The 24361-nt window shown below is 39.1% G+C and overlaps 2 protein-coding genes across 4 annotated transcripts in view; one reads left to right on the forward strand and one right to left on the reverse strand.

Moving 5' to 3' along the window:
- The window catches only part of LOC144592864 (CCR4-NOT transcription complex subunit 7), a 28741-nt gene extending 17901 nt beyond the window's left edge, over positions 1–10840 (forward strand). For both annotated transcript variants that reach the window (XM_078398054.1, XM_078398045.1), the window contains exons 4-7: positions 792–953; positions 3980–4124; positions 6989–7099; positions 8602–10840. In XM_078398054.1, the coding sequence (XP_078254180.1) occupies positions 792–953; positions 3980–4124; positions 6989–7099; positions 8602–8733 (550 nt within the window). In that variant the 3' untranslated portion in view covers positions 8734–10840. The remainder of the gene's footprint in view (positions 1–791; positions 954–3979; positions 4125–6988; positions 7100–8601) is intronic.
- zdhhc2 (zDHHC palmitoyltransferase 2) overlaps positions 1–24361 on the reverse strand; it is an 87087-nt gene that overhangs the window by 2954 nt on the left and 59772 nt on the right. The window contains exon 13 of one of the 2 annotated variants that reach the window (XM_078398030.1): positions 15288–19869. The exons of the other annotated variant lie outside the window; for it this stretch is intronic. The gene's annotated coding sequence lies outside the window, so the exon portion shown is untranslated. Of the gene's footprint in view, positions 1–15287; positions 19870–24361 lie in introns of those variants that run through there. 2 annotated transcript variants of the gene reach the window in all.

Raw genomic sequence — 24361 nt, forward strand, 5'->3', positions numbered from 1 at the left:
TGGAGTCACAGGTAGGTCATAAAGGCATTTGGCGCATTGGCCATCGTCAATCAGACTATTGAGTATAAAAGTTGGGAGGTCATGTTGCAGTTGTATAAGACGTTGGTGAGGCCCATTTAGAGTATTCTGTTTAGTAATAGTTCAGTTGTGGGCACGATGTTATAGGAAAGATGTTGTCAAGCTGGAAAGGGTACAGATAAGATTTACGAGGATGTTGCCGGGACTCAAGGGTCTGAGCTATAGGGAGAGGTTGAGTAGGCTGGGACTCTATTCCCTGGAGTGCAGGAGGATGAGGGGTGATCTTATAGAGGTGTATAAAATCATGAGAGGAATAGACCGGATAGATGCATAGTCTCTTGCCCAGAGTAGGTGACCATAGGACAGGTTTAAGGTGAAGGGGAAAAGATTTAATAGGAATCTGAGAGGTAACTTTTTCACATGAAGGGTGGTGGGTGTATGGAATGAGCTGCCAGAGGAGCTAGTTGAGGCAGGTACTATCACAACGTTTAAGAAACACTTAGATAGGTACATGGATAAGACAGGTTAGGAGGGATATGGGCCAAACTTGGGCAGGTGGGACTAGTGCAGCTGGGACATGTTGGCCGGTGTGGGCAAGTTGATCTGTTTCCACACTGTATGACTCTAATTGTCATAATTTAAAACTATACAAAGTGCATTTGTTTAGTAAAAATGACACACCTTTGATAATTGATTACCCATTATTATATGATATGTACTGCTTCTGGTGGACTTGCATTCTTTGTTGCTTAAAGGTTTATTGTTTATTTTAGGGAGGACATGTATGCTCAAGACTCAATAGAGCTCCTTACAACATCTGGTATCCAGTTTAAAAAACATGAGGAGGAAGGAATTGATACAATGTATTTTGCAGAAGTTCTTATGACGTCTGGTGTGGTATTATGTGAAGGTGTCAAGTGGCTTTCATTCCACAGGTGAGTAAAAGTTCCTCAAGGTTCATAAAGATTTTTAATCAGAAGTATGTAAATTAGATGAAATAGGCAGTGAGTAACTTTGAATACAAGAAAGTATGGAAGATGACTTGCATCCTCCACTGATCTGTAGATTGTGATGTGGCAAATAAGTCCTATGCTTGATCAGTAGATCTGCTACAGGTGGAATTTGATGGGTTGGCTAGGTGGGCCAGATGGATTATTTGTATGCTCTTGCTGTTCAGATTTGCTCTTCTCACGGTTCTATCAGGAATATTTGAGACACACTTGCTTGTCTTCCCGCAATCTTCCATGCTATTGACCACCTTTGCACTACCATGGATTTTTTAAAGTGTGTTTGCGTTAATTTTTTTTTGTTGCAGTTTTGTTTTCTTTTCAACCCCTTGCAGGATTTATATGTAATTTATGTGCATTTTTTCCCCCTGAAGCTATGTGCCTGCGCTGCTGCTGCAAGCAGGGTTTTCATTGTACCTGTACCTCACCAGACTTGCGCATACGGCAATAAATTTGACTCGACTAGTTGAGAATATTACTTTTTTTTCACAGAGGCTTGAGGACATTCAGTCCGAGAGCAGATTTGAGTCAAAAGCTTATATATCATCGCACCGACCCTATTAATTCTGTGCTAGTACTTTGCTTCATCGTCAATAAATTCTTCACTGGAGTGAATTAAATTATAGGCTAGTGGGAAGCTATTTAACTTTTTCCTCTAAATCACTTGAAGAACCCTGAAGGAGCTTGGATTCGAATTCTTTGTTTTTAAAAATCTGCTGTCAGGTGCTCAGTTGATGCAGATGTCAACCAGAGTTGTCTTAACCTGATCAGAGCCACGGTATTAGGGATGTTGACTTGGGATAGTTTACTGGCATTGGTTCACTTATCCTGCTAATGCATTTGGAGAATTTTGTAAAGGCTTCTTTATTGATGGCATTTTAGTGCTATGAAATGCCTATTATAGCTTATTCGTACCTCCAGTGCACCTCGGAGGAAGGAGAATCATTGCAGGTTTGAAGAATGTGAACTTGGTGCTGAGTTTAAGGCTTGGTATTTTCCTGAGGCAGCCAAATTCTGGAGGTACAGCAGATTTCATCAGTGACATCTGCGATTGCTCATAGGTGGCACCAAGGATTGGGAAATGATCCATGTTGACCAGAGTCTCATTGTAGATCCTGACTGTCACAAAACTCTTGTGTAGTGGGGGTAGGTTGGTGAACAATTTTGATTTACACATGCGGAACCTATCTTTAGTATGCTGTAGTAAAGAAGCTGGTGGTGCTTTAGCACTTGGTTTGTAAGTGTGAAGAGGCATAAATGTCACCTGCATTTGTGACTCTATAACTGAGGTCAGAATGATTTGTGTTCTGCAATGGAAAGCAGCAAAGGTTGTTCAGTTTCCTACTTACTCTACAGATTAACTCTTACTGTACAAAGATTGTTGGAAGCGAGGTAAAGTGTTGCAGTGTGTAAGAGTGACAGTTGGTGCAACGATGCAGCTTTGCTGGACTCAGATCTTCATTCAGATTGGGTCTACATTGAATCTGTTGGTGGAGGTCACTGTTTGCATGCAATTGCAGAACAAATGGAGCATGATACATTTTTGAGGACAGCTACATTTATGGATGCTCCATAATTCTCTGTGATTTTCTAATATTATGGGATCAAATGGCAGTGCTTGTTGCAATTCCCCACATTTTTCATGGATTTGTCACAGAATGAATTGTAGACTTTTGTTGTAGACTTTCTATAATATGTACAGCATCCAATCTAGTAAAGTTGATTCCTGCCACTTAGTCCCATAATTTCAGCAGCAATTCAGTTGCCCTACTCTGTTTTAACAGTTGGTCCATGGCTTAATGCAGCTTAAACTAACAAAATGCTTTGATTGCTTGCAAATACACCAAAAACGTATACATTCTGTATATACTGTGTATTTTGATCCCTGTATAGTATAGCTCCATTATAGAGATTGCACCTGTTTTATTTATTAGCTCTACCCATATTACCTCAGTGGATGATCCCTCTAGTAGATCCCATCAAGGTGCAGCTGTGACATTCTCCCTGATTAATTGAGCAACTCCTCCACCTCCTGTACATCCCTCCACATCATAAACACACTTCAGTCCGTTAGTCCCACCATGTCCATTGTATGTTCTTCCCATTAGATTTGTTTGGTCCAACCCTTACCTCCCCCTTAATCCACTTTCAGTTTAGTTTATTGTCACATGTACCGAGCGAGGTACAGTGAAAAGCTTTGTGAATTGTGAAATTGTAAAAAGTGAATCACTACATTTGCTGACCTGCTGCTCTGGTTCCACCATCCCTCTTTAGATTTTTTTTGTGTATGTTGTCATCATCTGACTCTTTAGCAGTGGTGAAAGATAGACTTAGAAATAGGCTACCAAATCCAGGTGGTAAACCACCACATCTCTCTACAAATATGGTGTCTTTAATGCTAGACATCTCAAGACGCTTCACAATAGAATTGCCCAAGAAAATTTCACACTATGTTATGTTCATGGATATTGGGATCGGTTATCAAAAGTATGACTGACTCTACAGGAGTAGTCAATCCAAACCCCATTCAATGACATTCACTTCAGTGAGATCATGGTTGATCCATTTTGTTAAAAATCCATCATCCTAACTTGGTTCTACACTGATCACTAATTAAAAAGTATGAAATGAACTAACATGTGCTGGTTTTATGGAAGAGAATTCCACGCTTTGGTATGAAAAAAAAAATTCTGACAACTCTCCTGAATTTTTGACAGCATTTAAGAATTTAAAGATCATTTTAAGAGGAAACATCCACTTTTTTCCCTTGCATATCATCTGTTGTGTGTGGGAGAGCAACCTATGCTACTAAGTCGAAAATCAGCATGGAATATACCAAGGCCATCATTGCACAGTTGAATGGACTATTTGCAGAGTACAGTACTACTAATGCATCGACCAATGTTTATCATTGAAAAGAAAATTTAGTAACTGAAATATGATTTTAATTGCAGTGGGTATGACTTTGGCTACTTGATCAAAATACTTACCAATTCAAATCTACCTGAAGAAGAACCAGACTTCTTTGAAATCTTGAGGTTGTTCTTCCCTGTAATTTATGATGTGAAATACCTCATGAAAAGCTGCAAAAATCTCAAGGTATTTTTGTAATTAAACCAAATTGTAATCCTATTTTTTTGTTGTTGTTGGTTTATTTAAAGATTTTCATTGCTACAAAAATCAAGTCTTTGAATGTTTGTGAAAAATTTGTTGGGGGAAAATATATTTCACAGTCACTGAAGACTAAATTTAGAAATACATACCAAACTTGTTCAATATTAATTTCTTTGATGTTTGCATTACCACAAAGACTAACTGCTAGGGTGCTCTTTTATGATTGTGTAAAAGTAATATTAAATTTGTACTTTACATATTTAGGTATGGTTAAATACAAGTGTGTGTTTAGACTTTCTACTATACTTCAGCAATCAAAATCTAAGACTAAAAAAGTATGAACACCTGGTAAAGTTGTAAGTGAAGTAAAAAGTAACAAATCCTGGAAATAAGCACGTCTGGTAATGTCTAGAAGGGGAATAGCCGACTATTATGTATTTACTAGTATGTATTTTAAAATTACAAAACCATTGCTGATGATAAATTGAGCCAGTTCTGAGATTCCGAGAATTGGGATTATAAATGCACTACCATCAGTCAGAAACTATAATTCCACATGGAATATTGATCGACTAGCAAGCAGTAATTGGCAAATTTTGGGATTCACTTTCTGTTTATAATTTTAGCAGATGTCAGAGTATTAGTTACATCATTAAATTGAACTGCTGGTCTCTTGCTTGCGAAGACCATGTTTTCCTGAAACACAATAGCCCAATGCAACTATTCTTGAGAGTAAACCCGCAGAAAACAACTAGCCAGGATAGTGTCTCCAACCACGATCTTTGGACCCGCACATACCAGCCGGCAGGAGTCTTCATGAATATCTTTAATCTCTCCCAACTGCTTTCTGAGATTAGATGAATTTGATTTAAGAGGACCATCATCATCCCAGTGCCAAAGATAGGCAAGATAGCATGCCTAAATGAGTACTGTCCATGGCTTTGACATCCACCATCATGAAATGCTTCCAGAGGCTAGTCATGGTGCACAAAAACTCCAGCCTCTCAGATAGCCTTGATCCACTGCAGTTCACCTACCATTATTACAGGTCCCTGCAGGTGCCATCTCCCTGGCTCTACACTCATCTCTGGAACATGTGGACAACAATGGAGGGGTGTCTGCCATAGACTATTTCAGACTCCGATTTATTAACTCCAGCTCCGTCTTTAATGCCATAATCTCAACCAAACTCGTCTCCAAACTCCTGAATAGGATTTAGCACCAAAAATAGGAGTCAGACCCCCCCCCCCCCCCGCAACTGGATCCTCAACTAACCCATAGACCACAATCAGTGAGGATGTGATAAAAAAAATCTCCATGATAATTCTGCACACTGATGCTCCAACAGGATATGTTGTCATCCCAATACTTTACCCCCTATATATTCAAGACTATGCGGCCAAGCTCTGCTCTAACTTCATTTGTAAGTTTGCAGATGACACCAATGTAATTGTCTGAATCTCGAACAATGAATACAAGGAGACGGCGAGCTTCGTAACATGGTGTTAGGATAACAACCTCTCCCTCAATGTCTGATCAACAAAGGAGTTAATATTAACTTCAGCAAATAAGGTAGAGTTTACGTGCCAGTCAATATCAATGGTGCTGAAGTGAAGATGGAGGAGAACTTCAAGGTCCTAGAGATAAATATATCATGAAAACCAACCACATTGAAGCTCTGGCCAAGAAAACACACCATCGTCTCTACTTCCTCAGAAAACCAGGAAAGTTTGGCATGTCTCCAATGATTTATCAACTTCTGTGTATGCATTGCAGAAATAATCATATCGGAATGCACTACAGCTCAATCTGGCAACATCTCTGCCTGAGACCACAGGAATGTGCGGAGAGTTGTGGGTACAGTCCCATGCATCATACAAACCAGCCTCTTTCCCCCCAGCGCCTCTCATTGACTTTAACTACACTTTACGCTGTCTCAGGAAAGCAGCCAACTAAAGGGCTGTTTTTTCTTCTTCTCTCCTCTCCTGTTGGGCAAAGGGTAATACACATTACACCAGATTCAGGAACAGCTTCTTCCCTTCTGCTATCAAACCAACGAACTGTCATCTCATAAGCTAATAGTGTAAATACGATCTCCCAACTCTCATTGTAGTTTTTTTAACTGCATTTTCTCTAACTGTAATGCTATGTAATACTGTAGCACTGTCTGCTGCATTCTTCTTTTTTTCCTGTACACTTCCTCTTGTACTTGCGTATGGTTTGCTTGTACTCGTGTATAGCATGATTTTACTGAATAGCATGCAAATCAATCTTTTCACTGTAACTCAGTACTATAATAAACCAATATCAAGATCAATAATTGCAGTTAATGCAATTAATCATTAGCAATAATCTGCCTGTGGATTAGTTATACAACTAATCACACAAATGTTAATTATATTTTGAAACTTTTAGGAAAATAAGACTTTTAATAACTTTACAAATGAATGTTTATGCTTGTTGTATGGACCCCAAAGTTCTTTTATTAGCTTAATTGATAGATTTTTAAAAAAGTTACTGTGGTTTAAATGGAGAGGAATAGGTCCACTCTTATGAGAATTTTATTTTACCGAAATACCATCAATTATGCTGGAAAAAAGATAGCCAGTTCGGCAGCATTTGTGGAGAGAGAGCAGGGTTAACATTTCAGGTAGATTACATCTCATTGGTATTGAGTTACTGTTTGTGCACCATTACTGATATTGGTTTAGATAGAATATTTCCATGCCAAAGCAAAAACAAAATCTCTGCAGTTATTATTTGTTTTTTCCCATAATCACAGTTCCTATTTATAATTTTAAATAATGCATACATTATGTAATATATCTAAATGAGCTTTTCTTGTACAGGGTGGTTTGCAGGAAGTAGCTGAACAGTTGGAATTGGAGCGAATTGGGCCACAGCATCAAGCAGGATCAGATTCACTGTTAACAGGAATGGCCTTCTTCAAAATGCGAGAGGTATGCATAACATTTAAAAAAAATTCTTGTGATAGATATCACATATGTACTGGAAATTTATGGCCTTTTTTATGCGAATGCTATGGGCAAGAGTGGAACTTGTGGAAGAGCAGAGCAGCTTGGTGAAGAGCTGGAGAGATAAGAGACTGCGGATGCTGGAATTTGGAGAATTAAACAAACTGCTAGAGGAACTCAGTGGGTTAAGCAGCATCTGCGGGGAAGTGGGGGAAGGAATTGTTTGTGTTTCTGGTTGAGACCCTGCATTAGGTCCAACTGCCTGAGTTCGTCCAGCAGCTTAGTTTATTATCGCCACGTCTACCGAGGTACACTGAAATCTTTTTTGTGTGCGTGCTATCCAATTATAGAAAAAACTGCGTGATTCCAATCGAGCTGACCACAGTGCATGGATAAAGATAAAGGGTTTCAAAGGTCTTTTATTGTCACGTGTACCAATTAAGGTACAGTGATATGCAAATTATCCTACAGCCATACAAAAAAAAAGCAACAAGGCACACAACTACATAAGTTAACATAAACATTCCCCACATTCCTCACTGATGGAAGCAATGAAGTCCAATTGTCTTCCTCTTTATTCTCCCGCGGTTGGGGCAGTCGAACCATCTGTCGGGGCGATCGAAGCTCCCGCAGCTGGCGGACGAAGCGGTTGAAACTCACGTGTCGGGACAGTCGAAGCTCCTGCGGCCTGGAGCTCCCGGTCGGTCTCTAACCAGAGACCGCAAACTCCACGATGTTAAAGTCCGCAGGCTCCCGCGGTTGGAGTTCCCGCGGTCGGTCTCCAGTAAAGGCCGCCAACTACTCCAGCATTACTCCGGCATTTTGTGAATAAATACCTTCGATTTGTACCAGCATCTGCAGTTATTGTCTTAAACTACTCGATGTTAGGCCGCAGTGCGAACGGAGATACATACGGAAAAAAAACTTGCATCTCCGTCGAGGTAGGAGATTTTAAAAAAGTTTCCCCCAACCCCCCCCCCCCAAAAAAAACAAGCTAAAGGACACTAAAAACATACATTTAACACATGCTATTAAAACAACAGAAGGGATAGACAGACTGTTGGCGAGGCAGCCATTGCTGGCGCCACCCGGTGGATAACATTTAGTGCAAGATAATATCTGATTAAAGATAGTTCTCCATTGAGGTAGATGGGAGGTAACACTAGAAACCACACTCTAGCTGATGAGAGTACTGTTCAGTTGCCTGATATTGGGAGTAATATTTATTTTCATGAAAATTTTGATTGGCTTTTCTGAAGGACTATCAAAACAAAAAGTGGACGGTAAATAATGAACTGTGATCAGGTCAAACAGTAGTTGATGAAAAGCTAAAAACTTTTGCTGATCTTCAAAATAGTTAACCTAACCACAGTACCCTTTGACATCATGGTGTTGAAAATAGATTAATTAATGTATGAAGTCTCGAAGAATATTTTACTCTTCAGTGAATTCTCATGATTTTTCTTTAATCTTTTGTTTTCCTCCAGATGTTCTTTGAGGATCACATTGATGATGCCAAGTACTGCGGTCATCTGTATGGTCTTGGCTCTGGTTCATCATATGTTCAGAATGGCACGGGGAATGCATATGAAGAGGAAGCTAATAAACAACAGCCTTGACCTGAAATGGGGAGATTAATTTTTTGGGCCACATATACTGGATCTGATTTTTATATTATGTCTGAGTTGCTCAGACCTTCAGGTTTTCTTCATTTCCCTGTTCTTTCTGTTCACTAAATTTGTGCCAATACCTTGATCATTCTGGCCTTGGTAATGAAACTCATTGTAATTATAATTTCCCCAGCTATTTGTAGTACATACATTTTTTTCACAAGTTGCTAGAAAAAGTGGGAAAATAACTACCTGGATGAGTTTTCAAGCAGTTATTTTTCTCTCTTCTTTCTGAAAGCTTATAAAATGTATCATCTGGTTAAATGTCGTTCCAATCTAATATGTGGCACTTAAAATAAAGATAACAGGAATTTTAGCTATTCAGGATTGTGGACCATCAAATTTGCACTTTAGAGAGTGACTGGTTCCTCTATTTTATGGGAATTTTGCTGCTTGTTCTCACAAGTGAGATATGAAAGCCCAGAAACTTGAACTACTTCACACCATGGAGTTACCGTTTTTGTGGATTTTCTGTGCCTGGTGGCTTAGTGTGACTGCGTCTCCACTACTGGTTTCTGGTAACGAACAATATTACTGAAGCTCTTGTATTTGCTGCAGTCAAAAAAAGGAAGTTTGTAAGTGTTGCCTTACATCTTTCTTTTATTCTTCTGGGAATGTTTCCCGTACACACGCAGTCTGACATATTCAGAAGTGCAGCTAGCTGAACCAAAACCAGCATCTCGCAACCCACTGTGTTACAGCTACTACATCTGTTTGTACATTCTAGCTGCATTGTTGTAATAAAGTATAACTTGAATGAGTGTAATTTTAGTATAAAAAGAGAAAAATTATACTTATCACAGCTTAGCACTGATGTAATTAGTGTCAGATTATGTACATGATGCAATGTTGTTTATGGCACAACAGGCTTTTTTTCCAACGGAAGAATGTTCTGAGATTTCTTCATTTGCTTTGTTACAAAAAAATATTTTCATCCTCAGTAGCAGCAATTAATTCCAACAGTGCAGGAGCATATCAGTTACACCAAAGCAAGGCTTCCTCCAAAGTTGTCGCTGAAATGTTTTTTAAAAAGCACTCTAGCATGCATGAAGCTTTTAACTTCAAGATTTTCTCTGACCAGTTCCTTTTTCAAGACAGAGTACAGCAATTTTTGTCTTCTAATCTCATTTTAGCCAGTGTTTTTAAGTTCAGCTTGCCTACTTTCCAACCCAGTAGAAAACTAGGCTTCAACTCCCTTTGGCTGATTATTGCATTATTTCTGTGGATCAGCTGGTGGCAGGAAGCACATGTTAAGAAGCCAGGCTTTTCCCAGAACGATTACCACACCTAGCGGCGAAGTTGGTAACTAGCCAAAAAAAAACTTTTGGGGGATTTGTGTTGCTGGTGGTGTAAACCCCTGAGGGAGAGATAGACAATTGTTACTTTACTCTAATGGTGCAAAGTCAGTCATAATTATAAAGCATTGAGAGTCATGTTATAGTAGGGCTTTCAAAACATGTTACCACCACACAAGGCAGAATTGATAAAAACTCAAAAACATTTCAGTATTTCCGTTTTATTTACCATTTTACTTTAGTAGGATCAAAACATTTAATTTTTAAAAACAATCTTTGTAGGGGCAAACTGTCTTTTTACAGTATTGCAATTCCATAAGTAGCATTGCATAAGTACATCAGCTAAGAGTAATGCTGGTTTTGATGCAGCATGACTTGCTATGCAACCCCTTTAGTACATTATATATGAGCTGTAAACTCCATGTAATATATTATTGAGTCTTATGCATTGTATCCTGCATGCCCTCTAGAGCAGCTGTGGAGGAAGACCTTTACTGAATAGTTGGTACTTGCCTGAAACCATCAATCGCATGTTGCAAAATTCAGTTATTAGATTTCAGAGCTTGGGAAAGGGTCAAAATCTCCTGACCAGTGTGACGACAATGTAATTATTGTGTTCTGTTCTTTCATTATGTTACAGAACTGTAACCTAATGGACCTTTTTTTAAAGCAATTATGTGGAAAAACAAGGTATTATTTGTTTTTAAACTTTTTGTAAATAAAGGCTTCCGATTTGTTTCTTACTTACATAAGGTATATTTGCTTGATTTTAATAGCTCAAGATATTCATCACCTTTCACATTATCCATCAGAATTAAACAAATTCTGCTTCCAATGTAACCAGCAAGTTTACTTTGTGTATCTAAGAGGTTTGGCAAAAGAGGTTGCTTGTTCTCTTATCAGTTTCTCTTCCTATTGTTGCCTCCACAGTGAATAAGGCACAATGATTGTCATCAACAGTGAAATTATACTTGAGTTAGCAATAGATGTAATGATCTAGGCATAACATAAACCGCTGGAGGAACATGTGTGTTAAACAGCATCTGTGGAAGCTGATGGTTCATGTTTTGGCTTGAGACCCTGCATCAGTGCTTCCATACAATGATTTTACTTTGAATTAAATGTTTCAGGTATGACATTTTTCTTTGTCGTGTTCTCTGCTAAACCTTGGATAAAACTCTTGAACGATAGAAAAGTAAGCCTAACATCTGTGGTAGGAAAGTTACTGGTAAGGATTCTGAAGGATAATATTCAGTGCCCTCCATAATGTTTGGGACAAAGACCCATCATTTATTTGGCTCTGTACTCCACAATTTGAGATTTGTAATAGAAAAAAAATCACATGTGGTTAAAGTGCACATTGTCAGATTTTGTTAAACGGTATTTTTCTACATTTTGGTTTCACCATGTAGAAATTACAGCAGTGTTTATACATAGTTCCCCCATTTCAGGGCACCATAATGTTTGGGACACATGGCTTCACAGGTGTTTGTAATTACTCAGGTGTGCTTAACTGCCTCCTTAATGCAGGTATAAGAGAGCTCTCTCAGCAGGTAGTCTTTCCTCCAGTCTTTCTATCAGCTTTGGAAACTTTTATTGCTGTTTATCAACACGAGGACCAAAGGTGTGCCAATGAAAGTCAAAGATGCCATTAGGAGACTGAGAAACAAGAATAAAACTGTTTGAGATATCAGCCAAACCTTAGGCTTACCAAAAGCAACTGTTTGGAACATCATTAAGTAGAAAGAGAGCCCTGGTGAGCTTACTAATCGCAAAGAGACTGGCAGGCCAAGGATGACAGAAGAATACTCCCCATAATAAAGAAAATTCCCCAAACACCTGTCCGACAGATCAGAAATGCTCTTCAGGAGACGGGTGTGGATTTGTCAATGATCATTGTCCGCAGAAGCCTTCATGAACAGAAATGCAGAGGCCACACTGCAAGATGCAAACCACTGGTTAGCCGCAAAAATAGGATGGCCAGGTTACAGATTGCCAAGAAGTACTTAAAAGAGCAACCACAGTTCTGGAAAAAGGTCTTGTGGACAGATGAGATGAAGATTACCTTATATCAGAGTAATGGCAAGAGTAAAGTATGGAGGAGAGAAGGAACTGCCCAAGATCCAAAGCATACCACCTCATCTATGAAACGTGGTGGGGGTGTTATGGCCTGGGCATGTATGGCTGCTAAAGATACTGGCTCACATCTTCAATGATGATACAACTGCTGATGGTAGTAGCATGGTGAATTCTGAAGTGTATAGACACATCCTATCTGCTCAAGTTCAAACAAATGCCTGAAAACCCATTGGCCGGCGGTTCATTCTACAGCAAGCCAATGATCCCAAACATACTGCTAAAGCCACAAAGGAGGTTTTCAAAGCTAAAAAATGGTAAATTCTTGAGTGGCTAAGTCAATCATCTGATCTGAATCCAAATGAGCATGCCTTTTATATGCTGAAGAGAAAACTGAAGGGGACTAGCCCCCAAAACAAGCATAAGCTAAAGATGGCTGCAATACAGGCCTGGCAGAGCATCACCAGAGAAGACACCCAGCAACTGGTCTGTCCATGAATCGCAAACTTCAAGCATTCATTACATGCAAAGGATATGCAACAAAATACTAAACATGACTATCGTTTACATGACATTGCTCTGTCCCGAACATTATGGTGCCCTGAAATGGGGGGAGTATGTATAAACACTGCTGTAATTTCTACATGGTGAAACCAAAATGTATAAAAATGGCCTTTATTAAAATTTGACAATGTGCAGTTTAACCACCTGTGATTTTTTTTCTCTTACAAATCTCAAATTGTGGAGTACAGAGGCAAATAAATAAATGATGGGTCTTTGTCCCAAACATTATGGAGGGCACTGTATACATTCATTGGAAAGATGGGTTGTTTGGGGATAGTCAACACATTTTAGTATGTGGGTGATCCTGTCTCATGAATATAATTGAGTTTTTAGAAGAAGTAACCAAAAAGGGTGATGAGGGCAGGGTTATAGATGTAGTGTGTATGGAGCAGCAAGGTCTTTGATAACATTCCGAACTTTAGCTTCTAAAAGTTCAATTCCATGGGATCTAGGGAGAACTAACCGACTGGATACGGAATTAGCTTGATGATAGGAAGCAAAAAGTGCTGCTGGAAGGTTGTTTTTTGGACTGGAGGCCTCTGACAATACGATAGAACGTTATTCATCCCAGGAGGGAAATTGATCTGCCAACAGTCATACAGTGAACTAGTGATGTGCCTCAGGTATCGGTGCTGAGCCCATTGCTGTTTGTCATCTATATCAACAATTTGGATGAGAATGTACAAGTTTGAAGAACCCTGACACATGGTTATGGATGAATTTTCAATGGTAATGAAGATACGATTTTTAAATCATAGACAGATTAATGTGTCATTTGCAGTACTTTCAGCATGTTTGTCCCACTTGCCTTCAGATCCATTTACCTGCTTTTCAAAAGTTGAACTTTGAACAGGTAAGTCCTGAGGCTCCTTGATGCTATTTCACTATTAACTCTTGGGTAGATATCATTGGGTTGGTACCTTGCAGGGGAATATGAATAATGGTGCATAAAATTGAAATGTTGGTATCTCCAGTAGAGGACCACAAAATAATTTATTTCTATTTTGTAATTTTTATCCCTGAGAGATTGGAGTGGGGTGCATTTGTAGGCTTGAGAAATATGTGAATGGTGGATGTTGCTTATTGGTATCTCTGAAGGGAATCTGAATGTTATGGTGTGACTGCAGCAGATGGTTTTACAACTCACTTAAACTAGAGCCCCCAAAATGACCTCTACAATAATGAAAAAATAGTTAATTGAATGTGGAGATTTAAGTCAGGAACCAAATTCAAATTACATTATCTAAATTGTACTGAACCTTGATTCAGTTGCATGAATGCTTATTTGGATAGGCTTGAAGATGCCTTCAAGGTGGCATTCTGATGCCACCATACTTGATTAACAAATCACATGGATACTTTTCTCAATACAGAAGATAAATCTCTTTCCTCTAGACTGGACTTTATTTTTGAGTGCAGAGATAACTGAGGTCTAAGATTGCGAAGTGGGGGTTCAAAGCCTTGGGTTTGAGGTCTGGAATATCACTTTTGGCATTTATTAGACAATAATAGGTGGAATTTAGGGGTGCACCATGTTAAAACAACTTTAACTCCAGCTCCAACTCCATCATCAAGTTTGCTGATGACTCTGTGCTGGTGGACCTGATCTCTGATAACGATGAGAAGGCCTACCGGGAGGAGGTGGCTGATCTGACACTCTGGTGTCAGGACAGCAGCCTCCTCTTGAATGTCACAAAAACGAAGGAGCTGATTGTGGACTTTAGAAGGGCTCAACATCCGAGGACATACACGCCACTGGAGATAAATGGGATTACTGTGGATAGGGTGAGCAGCTTTAAATACCTGGGAGTCCACATCACAGAGGATCTGACATGGACAACACACATTGCCGCACTGGTGAGTAAGGCAAGGCAGCGCCTTTACCACCTCAGACAACAGGAAATTCAGAGTCTCTGAGGATCCCTCAGTGCTTCTACTCTGGGGCTGTAGAAAGCATCTTGTCCAGCAACATCTCAATCTGGTTTGGGAACATCTCTGCCCAGGACAGGAAGGCTCTGCGGAGAGTAGTACATTCGGCTGAAGGCACTATGGGAACTACACTCGCCCCCCTGCAGGACCTATACATCAGGAGGTGCAGATCCAGAGCCAGCAACATTATGGGAGACCCCTACCACCCCAGCAACGGACTGTTCCAGCTGCTATGGTCAGGCAAACGCATCCGCTGTCACGCTGTGAAAACAGAGAGGATGAGATGGAGTTTCTTCCCACAGGCCATCAGGACTGTTAACTCTTATATCACCAGGGACTAATTTACTCTATTAATTTATTTTTTGTGTTGTGTCTTGTAAAAAAAAAATCTATTCTGTTTGTAGTTTTGGCACAATCCGCAGGCATTGCCACTTTCATTTCACTGCACATCTTGTATGTGTATGTGACAAATAAAGTAGACTTGACTTGACTTTAAGGTTATTTGCAGCAAGTGGTAATTACAAGGATCTGTCTCATTCCTTACTATAGCAGGTAAGATATTGTTAAAAGCACACAAGATATAGAAGTATTTTTTTAGAAAAGTACAGAAACCAAGAACCACATGTTCTGTGGTCATAATCAAATTAAACACAACTTTATGTTAGTTGAGTAATTTTCAGCATTACAGAGTATGGCAGACAGCAAATCAATTCCCATGTATAATGTTTTGTAATAATACAAATGCAGACACAAAATACTTAATTAAAATGCATTTTAACAACAAAATGCCACAGCCCATACTGATTGCATAAAACAATCGAAACAGAGCAACACTTCATTTACATACAAAATTCTTGACAATAACAAAGCTTTTTGCAACCCCCTGAAAAATGAACAGGCTAAAATAATGGATGCCAACATGCTCAATTATGTCTTCACTGCTCTGTTCCTCTTTCAATAGAGAGCTCTCTTACAAATTAGATTTTTAGAAAAAAATTAAGGATTATAAAAAAAATACAATTCTTTAGCATCAAGTGTGTTGACTAGATACCATACGAGTTGATGGAATGGAAATTCAAATATCAATCTATATCCAATCGCAACATTTTCCTTTTCTCAAACTTAGGATTTGTCATATCATTAGGATCCATTGGTTCAGTGATTGCAGTCTTTACTTGATAACATTTACTTAAAAATATAATAGATATACTTTCCAAAAATTTAGATTTTTCTTTTTTTTTATAGAAGTTTTGCTTTTAGCTTATACCAAAAAATCTCTTTGGATATAACCAGCATGTAAAAACAGTCCACTTATTAACAGATTATTTCATAATATTGTCTTTACAAAATAAATTTGGAACTGTCACAAATCAATAGATGAGTTTAAGTATTAAAAAGAGTTTCATAATTACCCTACTAGAATTATGACGTCTCAATTGGAGTGAAAAGTATTGATGTGTGTGAGGACCACATGAAGGTAGCAATATGTCTATAGTGTATATTGGGTTGGGACCCTTCGTACTGTATATAAGGAACCTGAGTGAAATCTTTTTCCATTGCTGTACTCTGTGTACAAAGACATACCCTGCGATCATAACGAGATTTAAAAAAATGTACAACTTAGATGGTATTCATGCTGAGACAGGAGAAAATACCAACCAGTTTCCAATTCTATTTATGAAGTAAAATGTCGTGGTCTGCAGTAATAAAATTAGCTATTTGTAAATTTCCTGCAATCTTGCTAAAAAAAAACACACAATTTCTATTACTTATTACATCCAACGTGTGATGGTTGTTTATGTATCAGTGATGGTGTAGGATGCATACTTCATGGATACAATATTTGTAATACCATCTGTCAACTTAGCTTACCTAAAATACAAGGAATACATTTGTGTTTTGCTCCCAAGACATTTTATTCCCAGTTATTGACCAAAAATTCTTTATCATACCACAAATAAAATTAGAATACCTAGTTGGATTATTTTCTTTCTTCCTAGAAATCATTCCCACCTTAATATATAGTTTTTCTATAATGCAATAGTTGCATTCCTAAGAAGCCTCATGTTATAGAAAATCATGCTATAAAAGCAATTGTGTCAATGGGAGAGGGGTGGTTATAGACGCAAGAGTTTAGATTTGCAATAACAAAGTTATTTCTCCTATAGGATTTTCAAAATAAAAGGCATTTTTAAATAGCGATAAGTTTAGTTTTATTTACTGCAAACTAAAATATCTAAAAGTTATATATTATATTATTTAATATAGTTTCTTTTTCCTAGACTTCCTTTCCCAAGACAGCTTTGATTCGGCTTGTAAATATCGAAAGTAACTTTTAAGTGGTTTTCTAGTTCCCAATATAAATAGTGTTATTACCAATTTGGCCTGCAGAATACAAATAATGTTCCTTAATTGATCAATCACGTTATATCCAATTCATGTTATGAAAACATGTGTTATCGCAGAATTACCCATATTATAAAAGCAATGTTACACTTCTAACTGAACCCGCAGCATAGGATTGGGCTTGGACTGGCCCGATGACCAGGGTTTTGTCCAGATTGCCATTTGCCTTGTTTTGGGCTTAACTCAAAAACACTTCTGAAGCTAAATAATTTCACAACCATAATACAAAAATTCTAATCAATCCAACAGCTTTATAAACTGCTGAAATAAAACAAAATCTTCTTGATTTTCCCCCAAAGTTGGCCAGACCATTTTTAATCTCATGTTCTCTGATTGAAGAGACAAGCAAAGTGAAAAATTATAGCTGTAGTGTATTTATATGTCGCTCCTCAAATCTGCTCACCACTGAAGTGTCCAACAAATGTTCTCATTGAATTTCCAATAGTATAAATGAAGCTTTTGTGGATTTAAAAAATAATTTCATGAATAAATGACTGTCAATGTAATTTTAATTAAAAAAATATGACTCCATTTTAAAATGAATTATTTTGAATAAACTCCAATTTGATTAGCAAATTTAAACAGCTTAAACTACTGCTCTATGGGGTTATTTATGATTTGTAATTCAATGAATACAGTTCATTTCCTATCGATTTACTTTATCAATGCCCTTAAAAGGACTATCAGAGACAGCCTGATCTCTAATGCCAGGGTCCATAGAAGGTTATTGACAAGACAGCAAATAGTCAGAGCCATGCAGCACACAAAAGTCCCTTTGGCCCACCATATCCATGCTGACCAGCAAGGAATCTTCTTAGCCTGGTTCATATCTATCTTCAGACTGAAGAAGGGTCTCGACCCCAAATGTCACCCATTCCTTCTCTCCAAGAGATGCTACCTGTCCCGCTGAGTTACTCCAGCTTTTTGTGTCTATCTTTGGTTTAAACCAGCATCTGCAGCTCCTTCCTACTCATATCTATCTTTCCTGGTTCATATGTATCTAGCTTCTGAGATTTACATGCACTTCGAGGTATTTAATTGTAAGAGTTCTTGCTCCTACCACTCACTCAAGCAGTGCATTCTGCATTCTAAACTCCCTTTGGATGAATGAGTTTTTCCTTCAAACCCTCTAGATCTCCTACTCCTTACTCTAAATGTCTGCGCTCTGTTTAAACACCTGTGCTCTGTAGAATAATTCTATGCCCTTCAGAATTCAGAAATGCTCTATCCCAAACAACATGTATAGAAGTTGGGAGGCCATGTTGCAGTTGTATAAGACGTTGGTGAGGCCGCATTTAGAGTATTGTGTTCAGTTCTGGGCACCATGTTATACGAAAGATGTTGCCAAGCTGGAAAGGGTACATAGAAGATTTACGAGGAAGTTGCCAGGACTAGAGAGTCTGAGCTATAGGGAGAGGTTGAGTAATCTGGGACTCTTACTTGGAGCGCAGGAGAATGAGGGGTGATCTTAGAGGTGTACAAAATCATGAGAGGAATAGATTGGATAGATGTACACACTCTTGCCTAGAGTACATGAATCGAAGACCAGACGGCATAGGTTGAAAGGGAAAAGATTTATCAGGAATCTGAGGGGTACTTTTAACACAAAGGGTGGTGGGTGTATGGAACAAGCTGCTAGAGGAGGTAGTTGAGGCAGGGACTATCCCAACATTTATGAAACAGTTAGACAGGTACATGGGTAGGACAGGTTTGGAGGGCTATGGACTAAAGGCAGGACCAGTGTAGCTGGGACATGTTGGCTGTTATGGGCAAGTTGGGCTGAAGGGCCTGCTTCCATGTTGTATCACTCTATGACTCTAACACCCTGGTGATTCTCCTTTGTACATTCTCCCAGTGTACTGACGTCTTTCCAATAGCATGCAAGCCAGAACTGTACATAGCTATGGCCATTCCAATATTTGATTAATTTGTACCAATTCTTTCAAATACCTTGATGAACACTTAAATCTCAGAGGCTAGATTCCTATGAACCAGGGTAAATAAAATGGATTGGCTAATATGTCCTTACCGGTCAGCATTGATGTGGTGGGCCAAAGGGCCTCTTTCTGTGCTGCATGACTATCTGCTTTCTTGTCAATTTGTACCAATCCTTCCTGCTCTTATTCTATGCCCACTCTCACTTTCTTGATTGGCTGAAACGAGAGGTATATATTCATTGAACCACAAATCAAACAACCTCACACCACAGTAACAAATATAAACAGTTTACATTTTTTAAATTTTATTCTTTAAAGTGATCCTGCTTCAAACATAACCATTTTCACCTCTTTAGAGGACCTGCTCCAGTGATCTCAGTACTTTAATGTAGTGAGAGATTGCTATATTAGCAGACAGTCTTGGAATAGGATGTTAAACTAAGCAGGCAGGTAGTTACAAAACATCTCATGGCATTAAATCATAATAGTGGAGTTTTATGTATCTTAGCCAATATTTCATCGTGAATCAGCATCTCTAAAATAAAACTAGATTTTCAGATTTATTTTTACATTGGCTCTGTGTAGGAACTGACTGTATATAAATTGTGTATAAGATGTTTATTTGCCTTGGGAGTGTTTAGGGCAGTGCACCTCCAAAGTAATTAAGTAAAGTATTTATGAAGTACTCAGAACAAGGAGGGGTACAATGTCAGGTAGTCACATTTAAAGTATACAAAAACCAGCACATACCAAATAGTTGTGGCTCAGGGCATCTCATCTATTTCTGTACCGACTCCAGCTGTAGATACGTTACCGTCAGGAGGAGATGCAAACTGCAGAGTTAGAGTCTGAACCAGTGATAATACACTTCTTTCCGGCTTTGTGGAAACAAAATTCATTGGTGTATTTTGTGGGAAACTTCACTTATTCCATTTATTATGTCACTGCCGAGTTGCGTACAGTTTATGAATAATTTGGAGCAAAGTACAAAAACAAACTTTGGGGTCCTGATTTGCATAGTGAAGGCATTTTATTACTGCTTTTGGGAAATGGATTGGGATCTGTCAATCTGAAAATAATCAGCCAAAAACAAAATTGTGCGGCTGGTGGGAAATGGCACTTATGAGGATTCTAGTTCCTTAGTAGCTTCTTAAAGTAATATTTCTCTCACATTTAATCACTGTCAATGGTGCAGTCAATAGAAGAATGTAAAACTCTAAAGCATTAACACTTCACACATAATTGAGTAACTCCTGACTTGAATTCAAACCTCAATATCTCTAGTCTTGGTTGACTCACACATTGTAATCGTGAAAATGTAATCATTTACAACTGCTATCTTTGAAATGTTAAACTGTGGTACTTCTAGTGGGTAAAGATGATCCAATTGCTCTTTTTGAAATGCACACAAATTCTTCTTGAGTCCTAGGCAATATTAATCTCAAGTCATATCCTCTGAACATATTATAGACAATAGACAATAGGTGCAGGAGTAGGCCATTCAGCCCTTCGAGCCAGCACCGCCATTCAATGCGATCATGGCTGATCACTCTCAATCAGTACCCCGTTCCTGCCTTCTCCCCATACCCCCTCACTCCGCTATCCTTAAGAGCTCTATCCAGCTCTCTCTTGAAAGCATCCAACGAACTGGCCTCCACTGCCTTCTGAGGCAGAGAATTCCACACCTTCACCACTCTCTGACTGAAAAAGTTCTTCCTCATCTCCGTTCTAAATGGCCTACCCCTTATTCTTAAACTGTGGCTCCTTGTTCTGGACTCTCCCAACATTGGGAGCATGTTTCCTGCCTCTAATGTGTCCAATCCCCTAATTATCTTATATGTTTCAATAAGATCCCCCCTCATCCTTCTAAATTCCAGTCTATACAAGCCTAATTGCTCCAACCTTTCAACATACGACAGTCCCGCCATTCCGGGAATTAACCTAGTGAACCTACGCTGCACGCCCTCAATAGCAAGAATATCCTTCCTCAAATTTGGAGACCAAAACTGCACACAGTACTCCAGGTGCGGTCTCACCAGGGCCCGGTACAACTGTAGAAGGACCTCTTTGCTCCTATACTCAACTCCTCTTGTTACGAAGGCCAACATTCCATTGGCTTTCTTCACTGCCTGCTGTACCTGCATGCTTCCTTTCAGTGACTGATGCACTAGGACACCCAGATCTCGTTGAACATCCCCTCTTCCTAACTTGACACCATTCAGATAATAATCTGCCTTTCTATTCTTACTTCCAAAGTGAATAACCTCACACTTATCTACATTAAACTGCATCTGCCATGTATCCGCCCACTCACACAACCTGTCCAAGTCACCCTGCAGCCTTATTGCATCTTCCTCACAATTCACACTACCCCCCAGCTTAGTATCATCTGCAAATTTGCTAATGGTACTTTTAATCCCTTCATCTAAGTCATGAATGTATATCGTAAATAGCTGGGGTCCCAGCACCGAACCTTGCGGTACCCCACTGGTCACTGCCTGCCATTCCGAAAGGGACCCATTTATCCCCACTCTTTGCTTTCTGTCTGTCAACCAATTTTCTATCCATGTCAGTACCCTACCCCCAATACCATGTGCTCTGATTTTGCCCACTAATCTCCTATGTGGGACCTTGTCGAAGGCTTTCTGAAAGTCGAGGTACACCACATCCACTGACTCTCCCCTGTCAATTTTCCTAGTTACATCCTCAAAATATTCCAGTAGATTTGTCAAGCATGATTTCCCCTTCGTAAATCCATGCTGACTCGGAATGATCCTGTTACTGCTATCCAAATGCTCAGCAATTTCGTCTTTTATAATTGACTCCAGCATCTTCCCCACCACTGATGTCAGACTAACTGGTCTATAATTACCTGTTTTCTCTCTCCCTCCTTTCTTAAAAAGTGGGATAACATTTGCTATCCTCCAATCCACAGGAACTGATCCTGAATCTATAGAACATTGAAAAATGATCTCCAATGCTTCCACTATTTCTAGAGCCACCTCCTTAAGTACCCTGGGATGCAGACCATCAGGCCCTGGGGATTTATCAGCCTTCAGTCCCATCAGTCTACCCAAAACCATTTCCTGCCTAATGTGGATTTCCTTCAGTTCCTCCATCACCCTAGGTTCTCCGGCCCCTAGAACATTTGGGAGATTGTGTGTATCTTCCTCAGTAAAGACAGATCCAAAGTAACGGTTTAACTCGTCTGCCATTTCTTTGTTCCCCATAATAAATTCCCCTGCTTCTGTCTTCAAGGGACCCTCATTTGCCTTGACTATTTTTTTTCTCTTCACGTACCTAAAAAAACTTTTGCTATCCTCCTTTATATTATTGGCCAGTTTACCCTCGTACCTCATCTTTTCTCCCCGTATTGCCTTTTTAGTTAACTTTTGTTGCTCTTTAAAAGAGTCCCAATCCTCTGTCTTCCCACTCTTCTTTGCTATGTTATACTTCCTCTCCTTAATTTTTATGCTGTCCTTGACTTCCCTTGTCAGCCACAGGTGTCTCTTACTCCCCTTAGAGTATTATCTGGGCATTATCAAATTTCTATTTATGGGACTCAGCGTTACACAGTTCGATTGACATCTTTCTCTACAACTGGTATTGAACTCTAAATAACTCTTCTGGAATGCTCAAAATATAGGTGTTACTTTGAAGCAGATCATTTGTGTATTGGTGCAATCTTTCCCCAGGAAGTCAAAGAATATGAAGGGTTCCAAGATTTTATATAGTTTGATAAAATGATTGGTGTTTTGAAAATTTGAAACTGTTAATCTAAGCCCCCCAATATATTGGGAAGGAAGCAAATGCACATAACTAGCCAGAAGCACTCTATACTTTTTACAGGATGTGTTGTCAACTTTTGAATGCATTGGTGTTTTACCTGCCATGCTCTGAAATTGCAGACCACAACATGGAGGCTATCAGGTGAAAGGATTATTCTTTTAATTATCCAATTGTGCAATTGGGCAGAGCAACTGCTTTCCTTGGCACAGCTTACAAAAATGTGGCCCAAGCAAACATTTGTCCTCCATGCCCAATGCTCAGTCCAATTGAATAACCCCAATCTTCACATGTACAACCATCCCAAGGTGTGATGATCATCTCTGGCTTCTGACCCTTGCCTGTCCTCAATTCCAATTTACCTTCTCCCACCTCACTTGCATGGGAGTCACTACGATGGAAGATGGGACCCAAACTTGGTTCTCTCAATTCGGGCAGGCTCCTCCCCACAAAATATTAATGTGGACGGAGGTACATTATTGCTTAATCATTATGCAATGCAGGGAATGTTCCCAAATTTAGATGCTCATAAATTTCAAAAACAATGCTTTAGAAAAGTGATATAGATTCCAAGGCATTTGGCCAACTCAATGAACTGGATAAACAACAAAGCAACAATGGGAATTTTTAATTTAAAGGATATATCCCAAACATCTAGAGGTTTCAAACCTCCTCATATTTATAATCATTAAAGGAGAGTTTATTAAAATTATTTTCTCAGTTAATTTTCTGGTGATAAGAGCTAGATAGAGCTCTTAAGGAAAGCGGAGTCAGGGGGCAGGAACAGGGTACTGATTGAGAATGATCAGCCATGATCACATTGAATGGTGGTGCTGGCTCGAAGGGCCGAATGACCTACTCCTACACCTATTGTCTATAAGGGAGAAAGATTAAATCATATATTTAAAGTTGTACCATTTAGGACTTCACTACCAAATTTAGTTTAGTTTAGTCTAGTGATACAGTGCGGAAACAGGCCCTTTGGCTCACCAAGTCCGCACCAACCAACAATCCCTGCACACTAACACTATCCTACACACACTTGGGACAATTTACACTTATACTAAGCCAATTAACCTACACACCTGTACAGGTTTGTAGGTTAATTGGCTTGGTATAAGAGTAAATTTGGAATGTGGAAGGAAACCGAAGAACTCGGAGAAAACCCACATGATTACGGGGAGAAAGTACAAACTCCGTACAGGCAGCACCCATAGTCAGGATCGAACCCGGGTCTACTGGTGCTGTAAGGCAGCAACTCTACTGCTGCGCTACCATTGTGCCTTTAAATTGTGTGTTGTAGATTTGGCCGGTCACTTATGAAGCAACATTTTGACAACACACACATGCAAGCCTTTTGGAACAGGGGTATTTTTCAACATTGTTTAATGCTAGGGTTAATTAATTTCACTCTTAATTCGATTTGTGTGTCATGTAGCTACCATTACTGGATTTTCTCTGGATCTATATTCACCTTCACTGAGTACATTTCCAAAGAACTGACAAGATTAACATACCAATTGTTGAAGGAAAAATTCATTTGACCAGTCTTTTTTGAAAACATGATAAAATGTCCAATACATT

Source organism: Rhinoraja longicauda, chromosome 1 (genome assembly GCF_053455715.1).
Source record: "Rhinoraja longicauda isolate Sanriku21f chromosome 1, sRhiLon1.1, whole genome shotgun sequence".
Classification (NCBI taxonomy): Eukaryota; Metazoa; Chordata; class Chondrichthyes; order Rajiformes; family Arhynchobatidae; genus Rhinoraja; species Rhinoraja longicauda.